Source organism: Echeneis naucrates, chromosome 17, assembly GCF_900963305.1.
Source record: "Echeneis naucrates chromosome 17, fEcheNa1.1, whole genome shotgun sequence".
NCBI lineage: Eukaryota > Metazoa > Chordata > Actinopteri > Carangiformes > Echeneidae > Echeneis > Echeneis naucrates.
The window spans coordinates 404659-432500 of NC_042527.1; the positions used below are offsets into that span (position 1 = coordinate 404659).

Genomic DNA, 27842 nt, shown 5'->3' on the forward strand with positions numbered 1-27842 from the left:
AAAACAATCAACATTGATGATATGTGCAGTCTTGAATTGCAGGTGTTTGAAAGCAATAAAAAGGCAAGTACCTGGACAAACAAGGCAACGCCATTGCCTTGTTTGCTGTGATGAGAAGTTGCAGTGATGATAATAAACCCCTTTTATGGTCCGTTAAATCTGTTTCTGATAAAAATATATCCAAATAATACAAGATACTTCAGTATTCAATTTTTTTACCTGCCAATATCGACAGAACACAATTGTTAGAAAAATGATAAATCACCAAAATGCCTATTTAATGAAAGAATCACAGCTGGGTTTCTGTGGTCTTGATATTGTGGGATATCCGAGACTGGTTTTAAATAGCCTGTTTCGTGGTTTCGCGTCATGCATGTGCAACAAAAATCATAAGATGATAAACTGACCAAAGACATCAGCAAGCAGAGCTTATGCTTCACACAGAGAACTGACAAGGTCAGAAGAGCTCAGTGTGCCTGGGGCTGTTTTGCTGAAGCAGGATGAAGGTCTGCAGTCTACCGTCTCATGCCGTGACTATCCCACTGACTTGTTTTGTGCTTTTCTTGCCACATCCTCATTCTTGAAAAATGAAAACAACATTGCACTTGTGATGTAAGAAAATACTAACAAAACCTATAGCTTCCTACTATGTAGACAGTTAAAACACACTATGCCTCTGCAATTTAAGTCTAACGTGTTGGATTTGACTGACAGCTCATCTGTGTGATGATGTCATCACCTCTGGCATCCCAGCATTCCCTGAAGACAAGTTGTCTGGGTTGGGAGTGTGGTATTGATGCAGATGTTTTCATAAATTCACCGAATGTGAAAGGGCCACCATGATACTGGTACCGTTAGCGGGGCCTGGTGTTCTCCTGTGTTCCACTCCTCTTTAAGGAGTAGGTCATGTATGCTGTGGTCCTGGTTAAGGTGCGTGTGGTCTCCTGATTGGCCATCACAGAAATCAAATGACAGATCTGATCTCCTGATCCTGTTCCACTGTGAGTCAGTTGTTGTTGACAGACAGGAGCTTTAGTCATACACCAGTGAACCAGCCACTGATGATCATTCTCAACATAATTTTAAAGCTCCATACAATCTAAAGTTAGTATCTGATTATGGATCAAGTCTAGGTTCTATGTTAATATTTAGAAAGTATCAAAGGTCTTAGTCCAGAAAGAAATGCTCACAGCCTGTATTCAGAAAACAAGCCTTAAAATCAGCCATCAGGTCTTCTGGAACTTTGTGATGTCACAACTAAGCTGTTGCTGCCTCAGCTAAGTCCCAAACTCCGCCAACCTGAACAGGCCATCTACCTTAAATAGGACCACATCATACTTGAAGCACACCTTAACCAGGACCATACCATACCCTCAAATCTGAAATCTCATATCTCAAGGAGGTAACAAAAATGTCCACACACACACACACACACATTAAACCACAAAAACAGAATTACAGTAACTCCAGTTCTCTCTACATCACCTCTAGAGTAAAAAATGCTGCATGTTATATCAGATACTGTACATCCTGGTGTTTGAGTGGTTTGGCTGAGACGGCTGTTTGTCTGTGTTCTGTCTTCTTCTCAAGCCTCGACTCGCTCCCACTTCCTGTGTCTTCCTTGGCTCTTTGCTCTGTTCCTCGGCCCTCTACACACGGTAAAAGATCAGTATCACTGCTCAGTCAAGTTCATGTTGCCTGACTTCAAATGACTGAGTTGAGCTGCCAGAATATTTTTTTCTTGGCATTATGTGACTTTGACTTATTTCCTGATCAGAGAAAATCCACAAGCTTATGTCTGTCAGATTTTTACCCCTTCACATTTTGCACTCCCTGCTTCATCAAAATAGAACATAATGACTGAGTATAGATGCTACTTTAACCACTGTCTTCATGTAGTTCAGTGTCTGACTGACCAGTGGAGACCACAATTATCCACGAGGAAGGACGTGTCAAGGCCAAAGAAGGAACTTTCTGACCACCCAGCCATCTCCAAGATGTTCCACCTCCTCGGAAGTTCAAAGACATTTCTAAGGAACATTTTTGGCACTAAGAGTACAGGAGTGAGGAGCAGTGTATTGATGTAAGTACCCCCCAGTTGTGGTTTCTATGGGATCACACAATCTGAACTTCCAAACAGTGGGAGATCAAAATGTTTAGATGTGACAGTTTCATATTAGTGAACAAGGGATAGTTTTCTGTCCTTTCCTTATCTCATTAGGGAAATTGTTGTTATTAAGTCCTTGATGTTAAAGAGAAATATTCAATATTCAAACCCAACTGCATGAACATGGAAGTAAAGTATTGTCCCCTCTCAATGGCACATTAGCCTCTTGTAGGGTTAGAGGAGAATGTCAAAACCACACATTTCCCTGATGATTGTAAGAAACAATAACAGCTACAACCCTACAAATGGCTGAGATACATCTGCCAAAACCAGCTGAATCCAGTGATCACCAATGCCAAATGTTTGATGCTGAGGAACAGAAAAAAGGAAGTAAGAGATGAAGACTGATGTTATTGGTAGTAACAAATTCTTATTGCAACAGTTCCTGTTGTTTCTATGATGTCTGACCCCTGTGAGTAGGTTGGACTATAAAGTGGTCTCATATTCCAACCGCTCCTGTACTAGAGCATCATCTTTGTACTGCAGTCGTGGAGGAGTCAGGGAGCAGTCTACGGCCAGGATTGCCTTGCGAATACTGCGGTCTAGGACATGACGTTCCCAGGCTGGGTAGCGGTTCCTGCAAAGGTCAATCTTGATGACAGTCTCCTCCAGACGCGGAGCACGAGATGATGGTGTTGACGGCACCGTGGGTCGTACCTGAAACACAGGCATGCAGCCATCCCGCTCAGTATATTTGCCCATGTCACGCTCCAAAGTTGCATTGGCACCTCTATTAGACCGCAATGAGTTGGTGGCACCTTCTGATGGTAGAGTTGCAAACTGAGCTGTGGGGTCCAGGTCGAGGCCCTGACTGCTCAGTGAACGCCCAAAGCGAGGCCCATTGGGGTGGAAAAAAGCATAGTACATGAGCATGAAAACAACTCCAGTGAAAAAACTGCTGAAGATGACACAGAGTGCTGGCACCGCAAAGGCGTCGGTGGTGTGAGGTGACCGGTAGAGATACCACAATGCACTGAGAGCAGCGTTCTCCACCAAGATCACCAGATAATAGATAAACAGCCGACACCTGCAGAGAGACGTGACATAAGTTAGCAAAGTATCAGTTAGTATTCGCTGGTGTGAGGACAGGACCTTTAATTATGTGAAAGGTTGGACACAAGACAGAAGGCATTGTCATAAAACCTTGGACATAAATCCCTCTGACCCAGGCCAGTTATAAGAACAGTGATAAGATATTTGTATAACACTGTCATTATTTGTGATTTTTTTCTCTTTCTGTTTTTTTCCTATATGGGGTCACCACAGCAAGTCAGCTTTGTGACTTGCATTATTGATTTGGCGACAGTTTTTAAACCAAATGTCATTCCTTTCACAGCTATCCAGGCTCGGGGCTGGGACAAGCCTACCCATGCCCGAGCACTATCGTATTATATTATATTTAGGACTACTAGCTTGATAATTTATTCCTGCCTTTCTTTGAATTGCTCTAAATATGAAAGAGAAAGCTTCCAAACTACCTGTAAAATAAAGATGATACAGATTAAAGGTACCACTTTACAATAAGACTGTACTATTAATTATTTGAAAAAGAGACTGATAAATCATGCATTTCCCTTTTGAAATAAAGGTGTAAAATAAAGTATGTGTGCCAGTTCTTACTCACATAAGATTTCCTGTACATTTTTAATCAGGTACTACTATTAACTATCAGGAATTTGGACATTGGTGGCAAGCTAGACAACATTTCCAAGTGAGTCATATGAAGATATTAACAATTAAACCAAAATCTATTCATTTTGTATTTGTATTCTGAATGTTGAGTGTGTTTTGTTCATTCCGTTTCTAATGAGTATCGAGTTTTAACTTAGTGATTCTGAATTACAGTGTGCAAAGATTTGTTATAACATGTTTATACTCATTATCAATGATTTATAAATAGTTAAAAACTATATTAACAATGTGATTATAAATCTATAAATAATTTATAAGGGCAATGTTCTTATAAAGTAATGCCAAATGAATGAATACATAAACATAGAGCGAAAAAATGAAAAGACTGCTCTCTGATTAAGTGAAGGCTATCATTTAAAAAAAAAAAAAAAACAGATGTCGACCTCAGATGAATGTCCCCACCTTGTTCTTCCTTCTTTGACATTAAACCAGGAGAAGATGTAGATTATGCCCACCACCATGTCAAACACTATCTCCTCCCACTTGCTGATGCAGAAGTCAGTCTCACAGTGGACAATCCAGAAGGTCATGATGCACCAATGTAGCACAATGAAGATGCCAAAGTACAGCTGGAACACTGAGGCAAACAGCGCAAAGGTGATGACTCTCGCAGCGATGGTAAAAAAGTGCCAGCAGAACTGGATGATGACAGCCAGGTAGCTGATTGGCTTCTTGTCATCACGAGACTCTCGCAGGGCCTTCTGGTAAGATGCCAGGGCCCAGGCCAGAGACACGAGGGAGGCAGCTGCTGTCATACCTGCAGAACAGACAGACACAAATTATAGAGAAACTCTGAGAAGTAGACAGGTTAGATATGTTAAATGGTTTGCAGTCAGGTTCTGAGGCTCCGGAGCAAACGTGAAGAACACCACTAATGATGAGGAAGTGTTACCTTGCACTGCTTGGAGCTTGTGTGTTTGTATGATGATGCAAAGCTGCAGCACCAGCTGTGGAGCACTCTCCAGAAAGGTGGCCAGGAGATGCAGCATGCTCACATCAGCAAACTCGTAGACCATCCTCCAGTAGTAACGCCAACGCTCCGTCTCAGCACTCTGACGGCTCCGGATGCCCAGGTAGATGGTGTGGAAATATCTGGAAGACAAACATCCTGGTTCAGTATAAAAGTCAGGACTTTTGGAACTTTGTGACTTCACAACAAAGTAGTCCTTGCCCTCATCCACTTCTCAGAGCCCTGCCCACCTGGACACACCATCAAACATTACAGCTTGGTCAGGTGGTCTACCTTAAATCAGCCATATTTTTATTGAATCACTCAGATATCAACTGACCTGCTGTCGATAGAGATCCACAGAGAGGGGTGAGAGAAGACAGGTAAAATTAAACGGAGGTGGTTTTTGGTTCCCAACGCCACAAATATATTGTCTCATTGATATACAGCCTACACTACAATAAAAACTCTGAGGAAGTGTCAAATGCCCAGAGAAGTAGCTCAGTGGTAGAGCGCATGCTTTGCATTCAGAGGCCCTGAATTCAAACCTGACCCACAACACAAACCATTGGTAGGCTTGGATAAATGGCATTCATGGAATAAATGAGGATGGGAATCAAGTGTAAATACTGTGGCCAAATCAATCTGCACATCACAGAGCTGACTCACTGTAGTGACCCCAAATAAGGAAAAAGGTGAAAGAGGGAGAAAAAAATTGTCAAAGTCAATATAGCCCTTTAATGTAATATACCAAATTTTTGATAAAATATTTAACTATAATGAAGGATTGAAAAGTATATCTTGGCCATTTCACATCCAAACATGAATTTTTCATAGTTGATATGCACCTATGATGAAAATTACAGACCCCTCTCAGTCGGAGAACTTGGCTGACTAAATGTTTTTTTGTCCCACTGTATACCTCTCTCAGTTTCCCTCATTTATTCCATGGTCCTTCTTCTACCACCAGCACATGGCAGTCATTTAGCAGCATGCTAATGGGCCGTGAAATGAAGTCCTGTTGTCAATAAAGAATTTCAAAATTAAATCTGGGTAGAGGGCATTAAAGCTGCTGCCTGTTCGTAGAAAGATGGACCTGAAACATTTCTCATTGTGTGTCTCAGGTGTCTCAGTTCTGACTGATTCACTCACATCCACTAAAAACAGGAGTCAGGTAATTCACTTTCATATTAACCTTTCATCATCAGTATTACCATGGTGATACTACTTTTTATGAACATATCCATTGCTAATGTTAACGAAGATACATAAATCGATATCTGGGCACATCTGCACTTAAAAATAGAGTTTTGCGTGTGACATCTCTATTTTATTCATTTATTGAGTAATTATTGAATATTTCAGCATGCAGCTCTGTCTTCTAAACACCGCAGCAGTGGTTAGATTGACACTTGCCTGTAAACCACACTGATCAATGTTTGGTTAATAAATGTGAACATGTATCCTCTTTGCAGTGTATGGTGCAACACAACTGCAATAGGTGCACTGGTGGAGAGCTTAGTTGTTACAGATTTGTATTGTGAAAATTGGAGAAACATTTTTCTGCTCAATGGTTTAGTGACCACTGAGTGAGTACTGTATAAGAGACTGCTGCTGCTGCTGATGAAAGTGACAAAAACTATTCAGCCACTCCATGTTTTCTCTCCATGTATCTGTAAAGTGAATAAATTACAGGGTGATGCCAAAAGGAAGAACCAGATGATGGAGTCAACCATGGGGCTGTGGCAGCAAGTGGTCATGAAAGTAAGGTCGTCAGGAAGCCAGAGACGGGAAATGGACATTGATAACACCAGACGCAAAGACAACATCGAATGACTCAGGTTCACTGGTTCTCCAGAGATGACCAGGTCATACATTTTCTTCTCCAGCATATAGAGTAGGGAAGATATTTCGGTCATCAGTGAGTGATTCTTTGCCATTTTTTCTCCAAATGAGAAAGTAGGCGACAGTCAATTAACATAATTTGGTTAAACCTTTTTGAAAATCATATGGTCACCAAACTGTCCTGAAGTGAGATGAGACTGTTCATATCAACACAAAATGAAAAAGCAGAAATGATGCCTTCGTTCTGATGTCCTTGTGTCTATGATGCACTGACACAGAGGCAGTCAGTGTGTTACACTTTGATAGGTTGTGCTACTGGAGATGAACAGCCATAATATTTTACACACGATGAAGCTTCTGACAAGGTCACAGCCCATTCAAGAAAGGGACAAGACAACATGCTCCTTTGTTCCACTGATGAAGGAGGATCCTTTGAACTCAGCTCCCCTACAATGCTCACATTTTCACACCTATGTGAGAAGACAGCCACAAACTGTAAGTCCAGCTGCTATTGTTCACTTTATGACATGCGACCCAGGTCTACTAAAACCTCCTCTAGCTCTCGCTTTGTCTGAGGCTCTTCTTCTCTTGTGCCCTCTTGGGCTGATCTCTCCTGGTTCCTCTATCCTCGGAGGCTTCTGTTGTAGCTCTCCTGGCTCAGAGGTCGGCCCTGATCTCCTTTGTAACTCTTCCTTCTTCCCATGGTAGCGATGTGAGGTCCTGCCTAAGATGTCTAAGAGTGGACAAGCTGAACACCAGCAGATGCAATGTCTGCCTGCTGTTTCCTGCAAGCATCAAGCATCAAGTTAGCATCAGCTACTAACTTAACTGTAACACCGGAAACTTATGAGGAACTAATGAGGAATTCAACCACTCAGATCCGCAGCTCCGGACTCTGGACAAAGAACAAGAAAGGACAGTTGCTTGTGCTGGGTAATATTCACTGGAACGATCTAGCATAAAACAAGCACAGCTAAGAAACTTAACTTTGATATTAATTAAAGTTATCATTTAACATAAGTATTTCCAATATTAATAGTTTAGTTTAATTGTATTGCCAATCATCAGTGAACTACCTAAATCCAACAAAATGGTGTCCTGTGTAAGTTGAGACCCAACACACTTCATCATTAAAAGTTGACCAATATGTGTGGTTAACTTCCAACTGTAAAAGCAGTTATATAACTTCCAAAACAAGCCACAACTTAACTGTGCATAGGGCTCCACTCTTGTACTCAAACACATAGTGCTGCACATTCACCCACACCCCAGGCCAATCTTGAGGGAGAAACGCCTATTTGAATATGCATAAATGTTCCAGTCAGTGTTGTGTGCGTGTATGCATGTGTCTGCACTGACACAGTAGTGCAGGTCAAGGCTGTAAAGGCTGGTGCTCTTGAATGTGGCATGTTGTGTAACGGCAGATATTCATGGTGGAGTTGTCTAAAAACAACCTGAGAGAAGAGGAGAGGAGGAGGGAGAGGAGGATAAGAAGAGGCAAGAGTAGAGGACGGGGGTTGTTCTGTGCACAAGAATTGAAAATGCCTCAGCTCTTTCAGAACATTACCCAGAGTCTTTAATAAACACTGACTCCTCCCCCAATGATAACATCACCATGGCAGCACATGATGGCCAGGATGGCCGGTTTACATTCAGCTTATTTGTTTCAGTTGTGGTAAGGTTTGGATTAAGACTGGCCCTCTCCCTCAGGCTTTTTTCTTTTCTTTTTGTGTGGCAAAGTGGGTGAGAACTCTTCTTCACTCACCACTTTTCCCTTGTATGCCTTTCTTACATTTAGCATCATATTATTTTTGCATGTATTCATTTACATCAGTAGGGTAGCTTTGCGTCACTTAGAATCGCAGGTTTGTTCATGTTGACAATATGTTTGAATTTATGGCAAAGCACATGAGAAGATTACAGTCATTGTTGAATTGTCTGTTCCCTTGTACATACTGACCATTGTGTCTTCCTTTGTTCTAATCCACCATTGAGGACTTGAGGGGGCGGCCAACTTTATGGTAATGGTTATGTCATGGCTGACATAACAGGGGAAAACCAAATGTGTGTGATTTATTTTGTTTGTTTTAGAAGTTCAAAAGTAATGTGTTGGTGTGTATATCCTTTAAGAGCCATTCATAAATGTAAATGAGTTTGTAAAAGAGTAAAGATGTTTTATTTTGAAAGTCCATTCCTCATGTACTGTCTAGTTCCTTTCTGTGTGATTTGTGATTGTGTAACGCGAAGGCTCGATAGGTGGGGATGGACACTCTTCATAAGAGAAAATAGGCTGGAGACAGAAGATGTTTAGGCAGCATTTTTTACTGAAGCTCCCAGCATCAGACTCTTACCAACAACCACACCACTTCGCCTCTAAGGCACATGTGACTAAACCAACCAATCACAGGCTAGACTGAAGCAGTGAACTGTGATGAGGTAACAACCACAGAAGCAGATTTAATACTGTTTTAACCTTCACAGGCCACAGGTGTAACCATTTGAACCTGTAAATATGTAAATAATAAAGCACAGACACACAAACAATCAATTGTGTAAACCTTGTAAATATACATCCTGTGAACCAACTGGAATACATAACCTAACTTCACTTTTAAACCTTACTCGTCTCGTTGCCTCCCTCAGCCAGTGTATTTAAGCTGTGTTCCCCTGCCCTCCTGTGCCAGGTCGTCTTGTCTGTTCCCAGTAAGAGGTCTTTCCCCAGTGTTTCCTAGTGAGTCTTTCTGTATCAACCTGCTTTGGAATTTTGGCTCTTTCCCTTGCTTCTTGGACCTGTACCGTTGCCTGTGCTGACTGATTACTTGTTGCCGACCTTGGACTGAATAAACTACCTCTCTTACACTTCTTGTGTACAAATGCTTTGTGAGTCCCGCCTGCCATAGTGAGGCTGATAAAAGAGAGATAGGTGATTTCTGTGTATAATGATTCTTGTGCCTTATTGGAGTTCAGGTTGAATCAGGAAAGGTGTGAATTGAGGGCCCTATATAGCAGTTGAAGTTGAGTATGGGGCTCTAGAGGGAAAAGGGGTGAGGCTGTGCAGCCCAAAACACAGTAGTAGTAATAGTTTTGACCTATTACTTAAGGGTTTTCTGTTTTTGCTTGAGCATCAGGTGAAATAGAAAGCACTGTGAATTAAATGCTCAACTTGAAACTGAGAAGTTTACAGAGTTTACCTGCCTGCAACCTTCCTTGAACCTCTGGCTAGGCCACACCACATTCTGTACAATTTACTTTGATGTTAAGAGTCATTGTCCTAGTGAATCGCCAGCTTCTACTGAACCTCATCTTGTTTGCAGACACATGACATGAGAGATAGAAAGAAAATTCAGGGGAGGGGAGATGACACAGCACTGACCTGGACTGGACTGTTGGCCACTTTGGTAACAGTAGTAGTAGATCCTCTCGGCGAGTTACCAGGGGTGATTAAACAGATTTTCAAGATAGTTAAAAACTGCAGCTGAGATTGGCAAAAGGCCCCATGACCCTGCAGAGATGAGCTGTAGAAATGATGAATGGATTGCTGGATAAGCAGTCAGTGGTGGCCAAATCTTAAAATGGTGCAAGCCACCAGACCTCCCCTTCCTAGTACCAGCTCCCAACGGATCAAATCGGCCTAAACCTTTAATGGCTTTAAGAATAACCTAAAAACTTAATCTTTACTTTTTTTCTTCCAATATTATCTGTTTTAAAATCTGTGTTTTTATACAGGCCTTTTATTCTACCTCTATTTTATTCTTCTTATCCTTCTGTTACGCACAATACATGACCTTTGTGTATCATAATAGGTTAAACAAATAAAATCACCTTGCATATTAATAATATTAACAATATTGATGATCCAAAGTCATAGCTAAAGAATCCTCTGGTAACTGACTGGTTCAATTAAAAGCTCTTGCTGTGTCAACTAAGTAAGAAATAAATATGGCAGTAAAGTATTGAAATGTATCAATTGGCACATTCGATTACGGATTGAAACTGATAAATTGCCTGATATTGACATCCTTTGAAATGTTATACGACAGAGATGATTTTGATCCATTCGTCATGTGTGGAGTAAAAACAGTATCACCAGCTCCTCTTTCTCCCCTTGTTTTTCAGATATCAGTATGATTTCATGCGCAAATCGTCCTTCTGGGCTTTAGATTTCCTTTTTTCAAGCACAGAAGTCAAATAAAATTAGAGGTGTGTTGTTTATTTCTTCACCAAAACACTGTTGAACAAATACAGAGAGTGAGATCAATAAATCTAGAGATACCATCTGCCTCACACCATAATACTATTTTCTAAAGGGGCAAACCTGAATGAGATCACCCACTTGTTTGTCAACTCTGACACCTACAGTCGAAGTGGACCAACAATAGCAGAGACTGACACAGGTGAACAGTTTCAGTTGTTTAATGAATCGAACAAGTTCAGCAGAATAAGGTGCAAACAAAAAGGGTCCAGCTCTCCAAAACACTCGGCGGAGAAGACAGGAGTCGGCTGACATGGCAAGGCTGTTGAAGAGCAGCAGCTCATACAGTGGCGACAAGACAAACAAAAAAGCACAGCAAGGCACACACTGGAACAGAACAGGACCAAGAGTCAAGTTAGTAGGAAAGCGACTGCAACAAAACTATTCTGAGGGAAAACCATATGAAATATGGAGAAGCACTACCGAGCAAATCGGAATTATCTGGCGAAGTGGTGGAGTGATAACTAGGGTTTTATGGAGTGGTTGATTACTGACAAAGAGAACCAGCTGTGCCTTCACTGTAGACCAGGGAAGGTGGAAAGTTGAACACAACACAAGAGGGAGGGGGAAAGAAAGCAAAAAAAAAAAAAAGCCAAAAAAAAAAAAGAAAACCCAAAACAAAATAAAAAACCCAGACAATGACGGTCTCAGAGTGCTGTGACACTGGCTTTGAGGAGAGATGCATGGAAAGTGGGATGAACATTGAGAGATGGTGGCAGTTTGAGTCTCATGATGCTGGGATTAATCTCACATTCAATGGTATAAGGACCGATGAACCATGGAGCAGGTTTTCTGGAGTCCACTTGGAGGGGGAGGTCCTGGAAAGACAACCAGACTTGTTGACCAACCTTGTATTCAGGGGCAGGGGTCTGGTGTTGGTTGGCGATACAATGGTTACGAGCTGCAGTGCTGGTGAGGGCGGCACGGGCTACTTGCCAGAATCGGTGGGCGCGTCGAAGATGGCCTTGCACAGAAGGTGCAGCTACTTCTTCATCCTGGCAGGAGAGTAGTGGAGGTTGCAAACCCCTTAGGCTGGGTAGTTGTGAGTGCACTCCACTCAGGGCGGGTGGGTGGACCAGGAGGTCGGAAGATGAGCCGCCTCGCATCATAGGGAAGACTCCAAGTCCTGATTGGCTGTTCATCTGCACAAGATTGGTGGTCTTGTTGAAGGGAATTTGAGCAATAGTATGCTAAACACTGAGGGGAACTTATAATAGGGTTCAGTAAGAAAAGCCTGGGAAAAGAGGAAAACATATAGTCACAGGGTGCAGGGGTGAAAACGATGGAGAGTGGGAAAAGAATTGTTACAGAGGTATACAGAGACGGGGGGCACACATGACATACATGATGTGAGACATGGGAGACCCCAACAAGAGGAGCACTAAAAATTGATAATGGCTGGGAAAAGGATGAGGGAAAAACTGAAGAAGGGAGATAGGGGCTCAAGGGCCAGAATAGACAAGCAGGGAAAACTGTTTAAAAAAATCCTAGCCGACGGGAGTCTGCCACGGGCAGAAAAAGAGAGACCAAAGACAATGGAGGGCAAAATAAAAAACAGGAGGCAGACAGATTGAGAAAGGGCAATTCTAATGGTGGAAACTCTGCCCTAGGTCTCAAGAAGAGTGGACTGTGGTCCCCCAAAGGAAGGTGGGAACCTCAGGCTAGAAAAGGGGCCTAACAAATATTTCAGCAAGGGATTGAAGAGGGCATCAGTTTGCTTTCCAATCCCGGGGTTTTTTTCCTGAAGACGTTGGAAGAACTCAGCAGATGATTTACAGGATTGGAAGATCACGTTGGGCACCACTGCCAGACCTCATCAGGCCCACTGCTTGGCAGTTGGGAGCTGCAACAGTCTCTCAGGCTGAGAAGAGTTCCATTCGCCCCCCTCTCGTATCTGAGCCAGCATGTAAGCGCTCCAGAGGTCCAACTTAGTGAGGACCACTGTGTCAGAGCAGAGCAAAGGTAGGGGATATTTGTTCTTAACTGTAATGTAAGTCAGACCTCTGAAGTCGATGCAGGGTCGAAGAGTCTTTATCCTTCTTCTCTACAACAAAGAAACCTGCTCCAATGGAAGTGGAGGAAGGGCGAATGAGACCTGCTGCCAAGGACTCCATGGCCAAGGACTCCAGGTCTCCATGGCCTCCTTCTCAGGTTTGGTAAGGTTGTGCAACTTCATAGTCAGTAATGGGGCACCAGGGAGCAGATCAACAGCACGATGGTAGGGTCTGTGTGGGAGCAAACACAGGACTCTATCCTCACTGAACACCTGCTTAAAATCATGATAGGCACCAGGGACAGCTGAGAGGTCAATGTTCTCGGGAGGTGATGGTGGAATTGAAACAACAGTAGGGTTGGCAGACTTGAGACAGTTCTGGTGACTGCTCTATGAGGTAATGGATGCAGTGGGCCAATCAATACCGGGATTATGATATTTTGACCAGGGTAGGCCTAATACCAAAGAATGGGTGGGTGAGGGGATTACAAATAGTTCAACAGTCTCTGTGTGGTTACCAGAAAGTGTGAGGGAAATGGGAGCAGTGCAGTGGGTTACTGAGGACATCAGACGACCTTCCAGGGACAAAACCTATTTAGACTGAGACAGACTAACAGGATATTGATTTGCTCAACTAGACCAGTGTCAGTGAAACTATCATCTGCTCCACAATCCACTAAGATGTGTACAGGGAGTGAAACGAGTGACGAGTGCAGCATATCTCTCAGCTGAATGCGATGGGGCTGAGGTCCAGGGAGAGCAGCTTGGCCCCCAGCTTGGTGGGTGAGCCTACTCTTTTGGCTGAGTGGGGCTTGCAGCCAGGCAATGTCCCTAATGACTGCAGTAAAGGCAGAGACCCAGATGAAGCCAAACTCTGCACATTTCAGCAGTGAAAGCTTGATAATCTGAACACAGGGCAGGGTTATTAAGGGAAATTGCTAGGGACCAGGCTGTGGCTACACACATACTCATAATGTACGCTATCTGGGACTGATCAGTGGTGTAAGTAGTGGAGTGTTGACTGAAAACTAAATTACACTGGTGAAGAAACTGCACACGTCCCTAAATCACATGAGTACCCACTCAGTTGGGAATATAGGGCTCGCGAGGCAGGTGAGAGGGGATCACAGGTGGAGCAGCAGGAGGTGAGAGAGTGGCTGGAGCAGAGAGGAGACCTGGTCTGTCTGACCACTGAGCTGAGAAACAATGGTGGTGAGTTGCTATAGAGTCACTATAACTTGGCGTAGAGTTGACTCGTATTGCCCCACTAAAGAGTCAGCTGGGTCCACCTTTTGGCCAGATAATTCTGACATGTACAGTTGAGGTGGACCAATAATTGTGGAAACTGACACAGGTGAACAATTTCAGTTATTTAATGAACTGAGTAAGTTCAGCAGAATAAGGTACAAACAAGAAGGGTCCGGCTCTCCAAAACACTTGGCGGAGAAGACGAAAGTCCTACTGATCTTGTAAGTTTGCTCACTTACATTGAAATAAGTATTCTATCATTTTTATGGTAGGATTTCAACAGACAGAGATTGAGTATCAATATGAAATTCAGGAAAACAGACTATGTAAAGATATAATTCATTTGCACTTATTCAAGTGAAATAAGGCTTGCTTCCCATGAAAAATATAGTGTTTTACTGAAACCCCTGTTGGCAAGCAAAGAGGTCAGTCCTTTTGTGTAGTTGGTTACTAGGTTTGTGTACATCTCAGGAGGGATATTTGTCCACTCCTCTTAACATGTCCTATCCAAATCCTTACGTTGCCTAACAACTCAAAACTTCAGCTCCCTCCATAGATTTTCAAAAAGATTACGTTTTGGAGACAGGCTTGGCCACTCCATGACCTCTTGCTTCTTCTTGAGCGACTCTTTGATGCCTTGGCCATATGTTTTGGGTCATTGTGATACTAGGAAACCCATCCACAATCGATTTTCAGAGTTTCAGCTGAGGGAAGGCAGTTTTCATCCAAGATGTAACAGTCCACAGCCCCATCAATTGGCCCCTCAATATGATAAAGTCATCCTGCAACCTTAGCACCTCTTACAATCTTGTCCCTTATATTGTAAGCTCCTTTGTTTTGCCTTTGGTGATGGAAAAAGTAGAATGAAAGAGATTGATTCTGTGGGCCGCTGTCTTATATACATATAACAAACTGAGTTGAGGAGTATCTTCATATAGTGACATGACTAATTTGTGTGCCTCCTGGGCATATAACCTGTCTGTGAAAGCCAGAATTCTTCCTGGTTGGTAAGGGATGAAATACGTATTCCACTTGATCAAATGCAAATTGATTTATAACCTTTATGTTGCGTTTTTTTTTTTTTTTTTTCACATTTTATTTTGATATTCTGTGTTTCTCCGTCTAAAATAATCTTAACACAAATTATAGACGGTTCATTGCTTTGTAAATTGGCAAGTTAACAATTAGCAGCAGGGGATCAAGTAATTCTTTTTCCCACTTCTTTTTCTTGACCATCATATCTCAGAGAGCTCAGTAGGCCACTCCGCTCTCTAGATGGAGGTTTACTTGTGGTTCCTAGAGTCTCCAAGAGTAAATCTGGAGCCAGATCTTTCAGTTATCAGGCTCCTCTTCTATGGAACCAACTTCCAGTATCGGTCCGGGGGGCGGACTCTTTAGCAATTTTCAAGACCAGGCTTAAAACTTTCCTGTATGACAGAGCTTATAGTTAAAAAGTTAAAGTCCTCTACTCTTTAGCTATGCTGCTGTAGGCCGAGGCTACTGGGGGAAGGACTGAGCATCTCCCTGTCTCTCTCTCTCTCTCTCGCTCTCTGTCTCTCCCTGTCACCCTCTCTCCCCCTCTCCCTCTTTCTCTCTCCCTCCCTCTCGCCCGCTCTCCTTTCCTCCCCCCTTGCATGCGTTGATAAGAACCATCCTTCTTAAAAAAAAAAAAAACGCAGTTTCACCCTAAGCATTTATACTGCATTTCCTAACCATGTTCTGCCAAAGTCTCTGTCTCTCCCAGTTCCTCTTCTCTCTCTCCCTGTCCTCATCCTGCAGGTGGTGACTCATTGCCATCCCATGTTCCTGCTGTACTCCTTCTGTACTACAGCTCAACTCCATGAACTTCATGCAGCAACATGTTCCTGCCTACACCCCCCCCAATGCCTCTCTCTCTCTCTTTCTCTCTCTCAACCCAATCAGTCGAGGCAGATGGCCGCCCCCCCTGAGCCTGGTTCTGCCCGAGGTTTCTGCCTCTTAAAGGAAGTTTTTCCTTGCCACTGTCACTATCACCAAGTGTTTGCTCATCGGGGGATCTGTTGGGTCTCTTTAAATAATTTTATTTGGTGTTGTTTGGTGTAGACCTGCTCTATATGTAAAGTGCCTTGATGTAACTTTGTTATGATTTGGCACTATACAAAAAAATCTGATTTGATTTCTTCATAGGAAGCATCTTCAAGCTGTCCTTACAAACAAATGCTTCTCCAGTTAAGTATTAAATAAGCTTCAGTTAGTATGCTCAATACTTTTTTCCTGTTTCATTCCACTTGATCACACTTGATTTCATTACTTGATTACTTTTTTAATGGACTCTGCAGAGCCCCAAGTCACTATTGTTACTAGTCGCGGTTCTTATTAGTGCTCAAGGGCAGGGCCCCAAGACATGAACGGTGAAAAAGTAGACAAAAAAATGAATGTCTATTACGTTTGAGTATTTGTGCGCAGTTCTCAAATTTTCCGCCTTTTCCAAGCCCGTTAGAAGCCTCTACAAACATCTAGAGATCACCGTCTGATCAGTTTGGTCTTAAATCGCCCCAGTTTGAGGCCTTCACTGGGCCAAAAATCAACTCGTTTTGGGCTCTCTGTCTCTGGGCTTTGTCCCTGCAACCCTGGAGCTAAAGGTAGCAGCTGCAGGTGTGTGTGTGTGCCTCAGGTACAGACTCCTCTGATATGAACTGCACACACACATACAGACAGACAGAGACACATACTTCAACATATACAGACATACACAAAAACAAAACAATAAAATAAAAAGAAAAATACATATACATGCAGATATTCTCTCTCTGTCACAAGTATACACACAGAGTTAAAGCCAATGTTCTTTACTTTGTTGATACATTATTGTGGGACAGACTCACCCTGCCCTCCCCTGGCAACAGCCCCCCAGGGGCAAGCTCAAAATTTTTGTGAGAAAATGTTCTAGTTTTTACTTTACTTACTTTACCCGTTACTGATCCACTGCTTAAAAATAGTAAGCTACAGCTGTGTCTCAGCTGCTCTCTGAACACACTCCTGTTGACCTAGACAACATAGGTTGGGTGATTGGACACATGAAGTCACTCTTCAGAAACCTGGGGGTGATCTAGTATATAGTGTGACTTTGGGGTACATTCACACCCAAACAAAACTGTAAGCAGCTTGTTCAAAATACAATAGTCCATAAACTAACCATTTCGCAGGGAGCATTATCCTACTGAAAGAGGACACTGCTACCAGGGAATACTGTTTCCATGAAGGGTTGGACTTGATCTGAACCAGATTTAAGTGTAATGTGTTGAAGTACAGTTTGATCAGATATAGTTAAAAACTAACAAGTTAATTGAGCGCAGGGAAAATTCAGGCTTGAGTCTAATACAACAACTGCGTTTTTCAGTTTGATGCCATGAAAAGATTTAAAATTAGACCTGTGAACAACACAGCTTCCTAACAAGTGTCCTGGGCTGTGTGTGATGTAACTCGTCTGAAGAAATGCCTGAACAAGGGACAGGAAGAACAACGGCAATGACAGGCAGCTGAACATCAAATCAAATCAAATCAGATTTATTCGGATAGCACCAAATCATAACAAAGTTACATCAAGGCACTTTACACATAGAGCAGGTCTAGACCAAACTCTTTATAAAGAGACCCAACAGCACTTGGCGACAGTGGCAAAGAAAAAAATCCTTGAGCTGAAAATGCTGAAGCAGAGGTCAGGAGGAACAGGAAGAGCTCTATGAAATACAGAGGGAGCTGTGACCATCCTTAAAATACACTCCACTTTTCACTCAAGCCTGTCCTGAGCTTCTGACACAGAGCAAGATGACCTGAGGACCCAATTAGACAAGAAGTCCACTTGTTAGGATGGAGTCCAAGATGAAAATCACTGCACACAAAATGACGCTAAGCTGCTCAAAACTTTCACCTGCAATACTATTATTTATCACTATTTTTACTGTCATCACCAACACTACTGATTATCACTCCCTTTGTTATTTTAACTCACTGCTATTATTTACTCATGTACCTTTAGCAACAACAGTCAGAATACAAATCAGAAAGTCTTTCATTGCAAAATACATTAGAAACAAACTGAATTCTTCTTGTTCTTTGGTGCCAAAATTTATGTATAATTGCAATGCATATTAAAACTGATTATATATAAATATATAACTACAGTATGTATACTGTATCTTATTATATATATATATATATAATATATAATATATATATATATAATAACATACAGTATACATACTGTAGATTTGCCATGCTGGCATCAGCATACACAAATTCAGATAGATTTTCACATGATTTTGCCATTGCCCATAAATTTCCAGCATCAGGCTTGATTATGGACATCAGGAGTGATAAACACACATGAAGTGCCACATACTGTAATTGGAAATCCTGAATTTTGCAACTGGGATGCTCTATGGGAGCCTGATGAGAAGTAATGCCTTTCTGAATAATCTAATATCTGCCATGATGTGGTCCTTGACACTAACCAATAGGATGACAGAGTGCTTTGACATGTTACTGAAAACATGGTGAAAAGAAAGAGGGATGCTGCTGTCAACATTTGTTAACTTACCTCAAATTCTTTCTGGAGGACAGTTTATACAGCCCACTTTGTTACAGGAATCCACAGATGTTTTTTCTTTTTCTTTCTGAGGAAAGCCATGTTTCATTACTCACCATTGACAGTTTCTAAACACAGCCTCCTGATGACCTATGAACTATGGAAAGTGTTGCCAGTCTCCCAACCAACAAGACATGGTAAGAAATAGTTTAATGCGATACAATGACTATCGTGAAAAAGACAAAAATACTATGTTGTCTCATCCCGGTATGGCAGCATGGCAACTTAGTGGTCAAGAAGATTGTGGGTTTGAGTCCCTGGCCTGGGGCCTTTCACTGCGGAGTTTGCATGTTCTCCCCGTGCTTAGGTGGGTTTCCTTCCACCATCCAAAGGCATGCATGCTTAGGTTAATTGATAATTATCTTGAAGATGGCTGTGTAGAAGTGTGCCATCATTGTCATTATCTTCCCCGGAGTTCAAGTTCAAGAGTGCAAGAGTCTTTATTTGCCATATGTAGATGTACAGGTACATCCTCAGTGAAATGTACTTGCGAACAAACATCCCGGTGCAAACTGTACATAGCTTAGTAAAAAGAATAATATAAAACAAAAGAAGACTTACAGTAGGAAAAAAATAAATAAAATAAAGTATACATAAAATACAATAAAATATTAAATATAAAATACACTTAAAGTTTTCATAAAGGAGTTAGAATGGTCTATGTGTGGGGGGTTGAAAGTTCAGTGTCCTGATGGCCTGGGGGAAGAAACTCTTCCTCAGCCTCTTGGTTTTGGCCATGAGGAGTCTTGTGCCAGACAGCAGCCACTGAAAAAGTTTGTAGTTGGGGTGGTGCAGCACTTGGTGTAGATCTCTTGCAGGGTGGGCAGTGCTGTCCTGGTGGTGCGTTCAGCACAGTGAATGACTCATCACTTACACATCACACACAGAGCTTTCCTGTGTGTGGCTGTACAGCTGCTATAACAGGCGGTGAGCACAGACTTGACTGCTGCGGTGTAGAACATCCTCTGCAGTGCTGTGGAGATCTTAAATTTCCTCATCTGTCTGAGGTGGTACAGGCACTGCCTTGGGTGGTACATGTCAGGTCCTCAGAGATGTGGACCCCAAGGTACCTGTAGTTCTGCACTCTCTCTACTGGGGTTCCATAGATCCTGAGCGGGGTGTGATGATTCCTCTGCTTCTCCCTCCTGAAGTCCACGATCATCTCCTTGGTTTTGGAGACGTTCAGGTCCAGGTTGTTTTTCTGGCACCATGACGACAGTGCATCCACCTCCTCCAGATAGCCTGTCTCTCTACTGTTGGAGATCTGGCCTACCACCACTGTGTCGTCCGCACTTGACGATAATGGAGTAGTGATTTGCCTTGCAGTCACTGGTGTAGGGGAGTAGAGCAGGGTGCCCAGGACGCAGCCTTGGGAGGCACTGATGTTGAGGTTGCATGGGCTGTAGGTATGTTTAACTATCCTCACCACCTGTGGTCTGTCTGTCAGAAAGCTCTGGACCCAGGAGCAGAGTGAGGAGTTCAGCCCCAGGTCCCTGAGCTTAGTGATTGTGAGGAACTATGGTATTAAAAGCAAAGCTGTAGTCAATAAACAGCAGGCGCACATAGTTCCCCTTTCTGCTGTCCAGGTGGGTGAGGATGGAGTGGAGGACATGGTTAATGGCACCATCAGTACTCCTATTTGGGTGATAGGTGAACTGAAGGGGGTCGAGAGAGGAGGGCAGCGAAGTGCAGATGGAGTCTTTGATCAGCCTCTCAAAGCACTTCATCACCACAGAGGTGAGTTCTGCTGGGCAGTAGTCGTGGCAGGCTGGGCTGGACTTTTTTGGAAAGTCCAAAGGAAAATCCAAAGGAAGCTAAAGGACTCCACTATCACACTGGGGAGTCATACAGAGTTATGGGGGAGAGTGGGCAATAGTTCTTCCTGAGGTCCACAACCCTCCACACTGTCTTCAGAGCATTGAGCTCCAAGTTGTTCTGGATGCACTCAATCACCACATCTCCTGGCTCTAGGCGTACTCATCTCATCTTGATGGACTGGTGACTGGAAGTGCAGCTGTTGGTGTACAGGTAGAAGAGCAAGGGAGAAAGAACACAGCCTTGTGGGGAATCTGAGTTGATGCTCAGGGAATCAGACAGCCTCATGTGCAACCTGTCCAACAGGAAGTTTGTGGTCCACCCACAGGTGGAGACGGGTACTTTCAGCTGGGAAAGCTTGTCTTGCAGCAGAGACAGGATGGCTGTGTTGAAGGCGCAGCTTAAGTCCACAAACAGGATCCCAAGTGCAGGTCCCATCGGATGAAGTTAAGGGCCATGTTGATGGTGCCGCATACAGATCTTCTGGCTCTGTCGGTGAACTGCAGGGGGTCCAGGAGTAGGTCTGCAATGGATGTGAGGTGTGAAAGCACAAGGTGCTCACGACCCTCAATCACAGCAAAGGTCAAGGCAGTGGCTCTATAGTCATGAAGTCCATTTGACTTTAAAGCAGGCTGGTAGATGGCAGGTCTCCAGTGAGGTGTTGAAGATATTTTTCATTTATTTTTTATTTCATTTCATTTTTTTATGTTCCATCTATTATGTTCCTCCTCCTTTCATTCTCTCCCCACCCTTCCCTCTTTCCTTCTCTCCCTCACTCTCTCCCCTTTCTTTCTCTTCCTCTCTCAGGCTATCTCAAACCAACCGGTTGAGGCAGATGGCTGCCCCCCCTGAGCCTGGTTCTGCTGGAGGTTTCTGCCTCTTAAAGGAAGTTTTTCCTTGCCACTGTCGCCAAGTGCTTGCTCTTGGAGGGTTCTGTTGGGTCTCTTTAACAACCCCATAAACATTTGGTGTATGTGTGAAGTGCCTTGATGTAACTTTGCTATGATTTGGCGCTATACAAATAAATCTGATTTGGAGGGATCTGTTGGGTCTCTTCTATAAATTCTATAAAGAGTCTTGTCTGGACCTACCCTATATGTAATGAGCTTTGAAGTATTGATTAATTTGGTGAATCCAATCTATTATTAGACATATAAAGAATTAAAGAATAAAATAAAATAACAGAATCCGACTAATTCAGGCAAAATGATTAGTTTAATCAGTCAAACATTTCAGCTTCGTTTTGCCTAACATTTTAGTGATGTTGACCAAACATGAATTTAGTTATGTTGTTCTTTTCAATTATTAAAGACCCTAGCACTTGATGAAAATAAAGTGTTTCCCATCATGATTTTATATAACACAGACATATTAGGAGTAATAAATAAGTCAATGCTGTGATACACCGTTTCCACCTTGAAATGCAGTAAACTAATGGCATCATTAAAGTAAAAGGAGGCAGGGGGTTGTAACCCATTAGCACAGACACCAACTTTGTGTTATCCATCACCAGTTACTCGCTAACAAACAACAATTCTAGCTGACATAGAGCGAAGGTGGGCTAGACTCAGGACAGTTCTCCAGTCATTCAAGCTTGAAATATAAAGACAACACCAAATGTCACGACTACAGGCAATTTACATTCACCAATGAACCTAATGTACACATGAATCTATCCAACCACACATGGTGAACACTTCAATCCACAGATAGGGACTGGACCCAGGACTTTCATACGATGAGAATGAAGACCACTCCAGTACACTTGAAGGAAACATAACTCCTTAAATAAACAAATCATTTTGTCTCATTCACCAAACTATAGTGACTTTAAAAGGCTCCATTTCAACTTCAGTCTTACCAGCATCTAATTACAGGACATCAGCAAGGAGGGACAATCAACCATCAATACCACAAATATACACCAGAGAATGTGATTCTGCTAAGTCCACATAAAATGGGCTTTATCTTTAGTAAAACCAGGAAATAAACAGTCTTTCCTCCAGTGAATATGAATCCTTATTTCTGCATTTGGGCTGCAACCTACAGTGACTTTAATCTGTCCATTCAGTGGTTTTGTTTGTTAATGTGACAAAATGGTGAAAAATCAGCAGTCTCTTGGAATTTCCTCAATGATTATCTCAGCTCTGCACTACATCCACTTGCTCTAAGGTTAACACATTGATACCAAACACCAACAGATGTCGCCTCAGGGAAAATATGTGAATGCTGAGAAAGTCAGCAACATAATCAGTTGTTTGTTTGTTTTTTAATTACAAGTTTGGGGTTCACCATCATCTTTGATTGATGACAGCGGGTTAAACTTCCTCCTTGTTAAAACTGTATATGCTGACTCCTGTTGAGAGTCACAGGGCTGCAGCATTCTTCCTAGTAAGAATGAATTGAACCTGTTAATGGTTCTATGTATTCCATGCAGTCAGTGCACAAGACAGTGCAAAACGCAACTCAGGACAGGAGATACAGACATGGATGCTCTGGCTGCAGCTTGGGATCTTGAGCTCCTGTACTCCGAGTGATTCAGTGATCTACTGCGGTTTGGAGCTTTCAGTGTTGGAGAAAATCAGGTGTGGAAATATTTTCCATGCTGGGTGTTACTCAGACTAAATCCTCTTTTATATTTTGAATTGCAGGTCTCCTGCTCCTGCATATGCTCAGTGGAGCAGTGATGTGATGGAAAACCTACAAAAGAAGTGAACATTTTATAATATGAGTCACCATCATTGTTCAAAGGTATCTGATTACTCTGCCACTGCGCTTGCTGGTTAAAAAAAAAGAACATTTACATAAAAACAAAGACATTTAGAAAATGAACATACTGAGAAATATTCAGATAGTTTACTAGAGGGCTGCTGGTTAGTCACTCAGGACAACAGTGTTTAAGTAATTTTCTTCTGGCAGCTCTGGCTCTGAGTTGTGATGTGTAAACAGTTATGACCCTTTTTCACAATTTTTATTGTGAGCGCGTTTTACTCAATTCAACAGCTGTGATAATGATTCACTTAAAAATGTCACAGGCTGCACAAAGCATACGATCACCTTATGAAACATGTCATACAGGAAACCACCCAACAGTCACAGCCACTCTACCAGAAATGTGGTGCTGGCTAGTATCATCCACTCAGATATTCTGACATTCATATAGTGGCCTCTCTTTATGTCCAATCTCCCTATTTACTGAAGTGAAGACGCTGAACCATTGTTGTTCAGGGGGAGCCACCATAAGTACCAGGGTCAGTCATATTTGGCTGCAGGATTCACTTGAGACTCTGCTAAATGATGTTTAATACATGACTGTGTGCTGCCTCCATGTGTGGCCTCTCTTGAGTTAAGGTTCATTGAAATTCATGACTGCACTCAGAAGCTGTTAGGCCAAGCGTGGAAGTTCTCTCCAGTGGCACCCACAGAGAAAATATCAACAGCATCACTTCACTGCAGCAGCCCACCTGCGCTTTTAATCCAAGAATCACTCCTGCTCAGCCTGTGTTAGTGTGAGGCTGCAGAGAAGTGGCCTGATGTGTGGGCCAGGCACAGGGAGCATGCTAAAGATGGCAGCTGGTAGCCGTGCTGTATGAGGTGGCATCACTCAGAGGCCACCTTGGTGCTGTCAGTGCAATCCTCAGCACATTCATTCATTTAGTCCACGCACACTCACTCTCACACTCCAGCACCTTTACCCATCCCAAGGCCTCCATCCTACCTCCATATCTGGCCCAGCTGCAGAATGTGGATGACGGACTGTCCGAACCAGACGCAGAAGGAGTAGTAGGCCGAGCGCTTCCTGCTCCTGCTGCCCACCGCGGTGCTGGACATGCTGTTGGTGGTGGTGTTTTTGCTGGCAGTCGACGCCTGCCTCTGCGGCGTGGCCGGGTGATGGTGAGCAGTAACGTCGCCTTGCGAGGCCGAGCCACTCAGCAGCTTGTTCCCGTCCATGTGGGCGCAATCGGCGGCAGATTCCGCGCTATCCTCGGTGCTGAAGTCGTGGATGAACCATCTGAAGCTGAAGAGCTGGACCGAAAAGGAGCCGAGCACCACGAAGAAGAGCGTCAGGCCGAACCACCAGTAATCGCGGCGGAGGTAGTAGTCGACCGACAGCCACACGTCGGTGCCCACATCGGCCAGATACACGGCTGCTGCGGCTACGATCCACAGGCAGTCCCACACCGTGTATTTCTGCTGCTCCGTACCCAGGCGAAGGCAGGTCGAGTTGGTGCCTCCTCCTCCGCCGCAGCACCTTGACTCCCCGTTGGCAAAGTCCCCGTCTCCGGCGCAGGCAGATTCGGGCTTGCAGCCCGGGTGGAGCCCCTGCACTGAGCCGGAGTGCTCCGAGTTCTGCAGGGGGGTGAAGGCCACGTCACTCTTCTTCATCTTCAGGACCCCGTCCGACTTAGCCGCCATTATTAGAAACAGCTAATATTACTCTGTTATTTTTGTCCCCTTCCTCCCCTCCTACTCCCCTTTACCCCTTATTTGCTCCGTCGACACCTCTCTGCGTGTCTCTCCTCCTCCTCTCTGGGCAGGACTAGCTCTTCTACGCTGCTTGTTCATTATAGAGAATAAAGACGGAAAGGAGGAGTGGACGTGGCCCCGCGCGTGCTCCGATGCTTCGATCCATATCTCGTCTTTCCTGGACTTGTCCCTCGGTTGATGGTTCAGTTACATGTCAGGAGCGGTTTTTTAAATGGCCTACCCCCGCGGATTCAGCCTCTGTAGTCAGTCAGTTTTCACCCTCGATCAGTCCTGATGTTGTGGATGGAGATGCAGATGGAAACCAGAGCACAGGAGACGGCAGATGGAGGCTGCAGCCATCTGCTTCTTCCATGGCACAGACTAAAAACTATGACATCATCCCCCCCCCCCCGTCTCTCTCTGCCCGCCTCATCGTTACAACACACCTGAGACCGAGAAATATTTCTGAGGTATCAACTCCCCTGACTCCGGTCTCAGCACCATGGGCAGATCCTGCAGCAGCTTAAGTTCTGACTCGGAACCAAACACGCACAGCTGGAAGAAGCTCTGGGGTAAACAAACAGACACCCAGGCCGATGATAGGTTCAGTCTGGATACTATTGTTACTAATGAGGTCATTTATATGGAAACACAGTGATGACAATGATACAAGAAACTCTCACTACAAAGTTAGTTTAATGGAAAACATGGACTACTGATTGACTATTGATTGTATTTAATGCCTGATAAAAGTAATGCTCTTAAGAGCCTATCTTCACTAAGCCACGGTTCTGCACATTAAGATCAGAAAGCAGGATTTGACAGCAGAGACAAATGCCCAGTGACCAGGGGTCTCATTTATAAACTTGGCGTATGCACAAAATGGGGCCTGAAACTGGTGTACATGATTTTCCACCCAAAGGCTGTAATCTATAAAAAACAGGCTTGATGGGAGAATGTGTGCACCTCTGATGAGCACAATGATCCTAAATATAAATCCCAAGCAACCAAAGAAGCTTCACAGGTAGAAGCTTACACTGTTGTCTTTCCCATATTTGTCTCAACAAACAACATCATAGACAGACATTGAAGATGAATCAATCCATTGAGTAAAACAGGAAGTGAAAAGAAAAGAGAATGGCTGAGGAGTGCACTTTGACCTGCTGCAGGTCAGAACTCATAGCAGGCTTTTCTGGCTCAGTTTCTTAGAATTAACTAAAATTGGTGATACTTGAGGGCAGTCCAAGATCTGTTGTGCAAGGGGTAGAGTCATAGGCGGAGCTGAGCAGGAGAAGAAAGAGAAATCGTTCTTAAAGGGGCCACACACACCAACAGAGCTAAATCCAACAGGCAGCAGGAACCAAGTGAAAGCATCCACATTCAGAAGAGACCTACACGCATTGCATATGGATCAAATACAAAATAAGAGACATGACTGTGTTCCAGGTAAGTACAGAGGATGTTTTCCCTCTGCGAGATTTCCCAGCTTACATAGGAAAGACTGAGGGTTTCTGTTAACAATTTTACTATAGGCTACATTAATATAAAAGAACTGTGTCTATGTTCATAATTGTGACATTTGTTCAAATTAAAAAATAACCATTTTATTATACATCACATCACAAACATCCAGTTATCAGGAGAGGTGTTCCCTCCTGGTGGCATCACAGCTCTTCCTGTGGAGCCATCTCAGGCTCAACTGACACACGGTTCTGACCACACTGTGCATAGGTCACAACTGTTACTCATGCTAATGGAGGAGGCTGGTGTCACAAATAAATATATTGAAAATTATAAAACAGAATAAGAATAACTGCATGAACTGCACCTTACTTGTATACATATTATTAAGGTCTAGAGCTTTTTCTTTAAAAAAAAAAGTTTTCTTATTACTACACAACCAACTTAGCATTAGGAGCCGTTGACTTATGTAAACTCTGGTTTTACAAATACTCTTGTCAATCTAACTCCAGGTAGCACTATAAAGTTATGCATTATTGAGGACAGCTGCTCCATCAATAATGATGGTCAGCTTGCCAGCTGCTCAGTGTCTAGCGCCTACAGTAGCTGAGCTTAACTCAGCTAATTCGTGTCAATGAACATGAACACTGTGTTTGTGGTGTTAGTTCCTTTTGAAATCACAGAAACATTGTTTTCTTAAACACGTCATTGTTGGCTTTGCTTTTTGGGATGCCAATTAGGAAGCAAATTCATTTGCATTGGGTTAGTGTTGAAGCAAGACACCCTGACATACAGTGTCGTTGACACTGCTAACAGGAGCGTATCATTGCTGCACTTAGATTCAATACACAAGACTAAATAGGCATTCATCCTTGGCTCCATTCACACCTCTTCTCTTTGCTCATATTTGAATTAGCAGGCAATTTCTGGAGTGATTCTCTGCCAAGACAGTGATGAGGAGCTCACGCTGAGCTTCAAAAATATTCCTCAGAAACCTGTGGGTGAGGCCAGTAACACCGAGTGTGCGGTGCGTGGCCCTCTGGCCTACTGTTTGAGTGTTGAGCATCAACCTGCAGAATCCCTCACTGACAACATTCGTTTTCTGTGTGTGCATGTGCGTGTTGAATGGTGTAATAGCAAAACAAAACCATCCTACCCATAATCCTTTTTTGTTACATGAGATGATCTAACACTACAGAAGGGAATAATGGAACAGAACCCTGGGCTCTCAATTACTATTCACAGCTATACTTTGTCTGTGCATGAGGTAATGAGGGAATGAAGAAAAGCCTGTAGCAGCTCACAGCCTTTGTCATAGTCATCAAG

The 27842-nt window shown here is 43.2% G+C and overlaps 1 protein-coding gene across 1 annotated transcript; it reads right to left on the bottom strand.

Annotated features, from left to right (window-relative positions):
- Window positions 1–317: 317 nt before the first annotated feature.
- Window positions 318–25420, bottom strand: xkr4 (XK related 4). The gene is made up of 4 exons (XM_029525569.1): window positions 24307–25420; window positions 4752–4951; window positions 4262–4616; window positions 318–3194 (listed from the first exon to the last, which is right to left on the bottom strand). Exons 1-4 carry the CDS (start codon window positions 25002–25004, stop codon window positions 2594–2596), a joined length of 1854 nt encoding a protein of 617 aa, XP_029381429.1. The 5' UTR covers window positions 25005–25420; the 3' UTR covers window positions 318–2593.
- Window positions 25421–27842: the final 2422 nt, after the last annotated feature.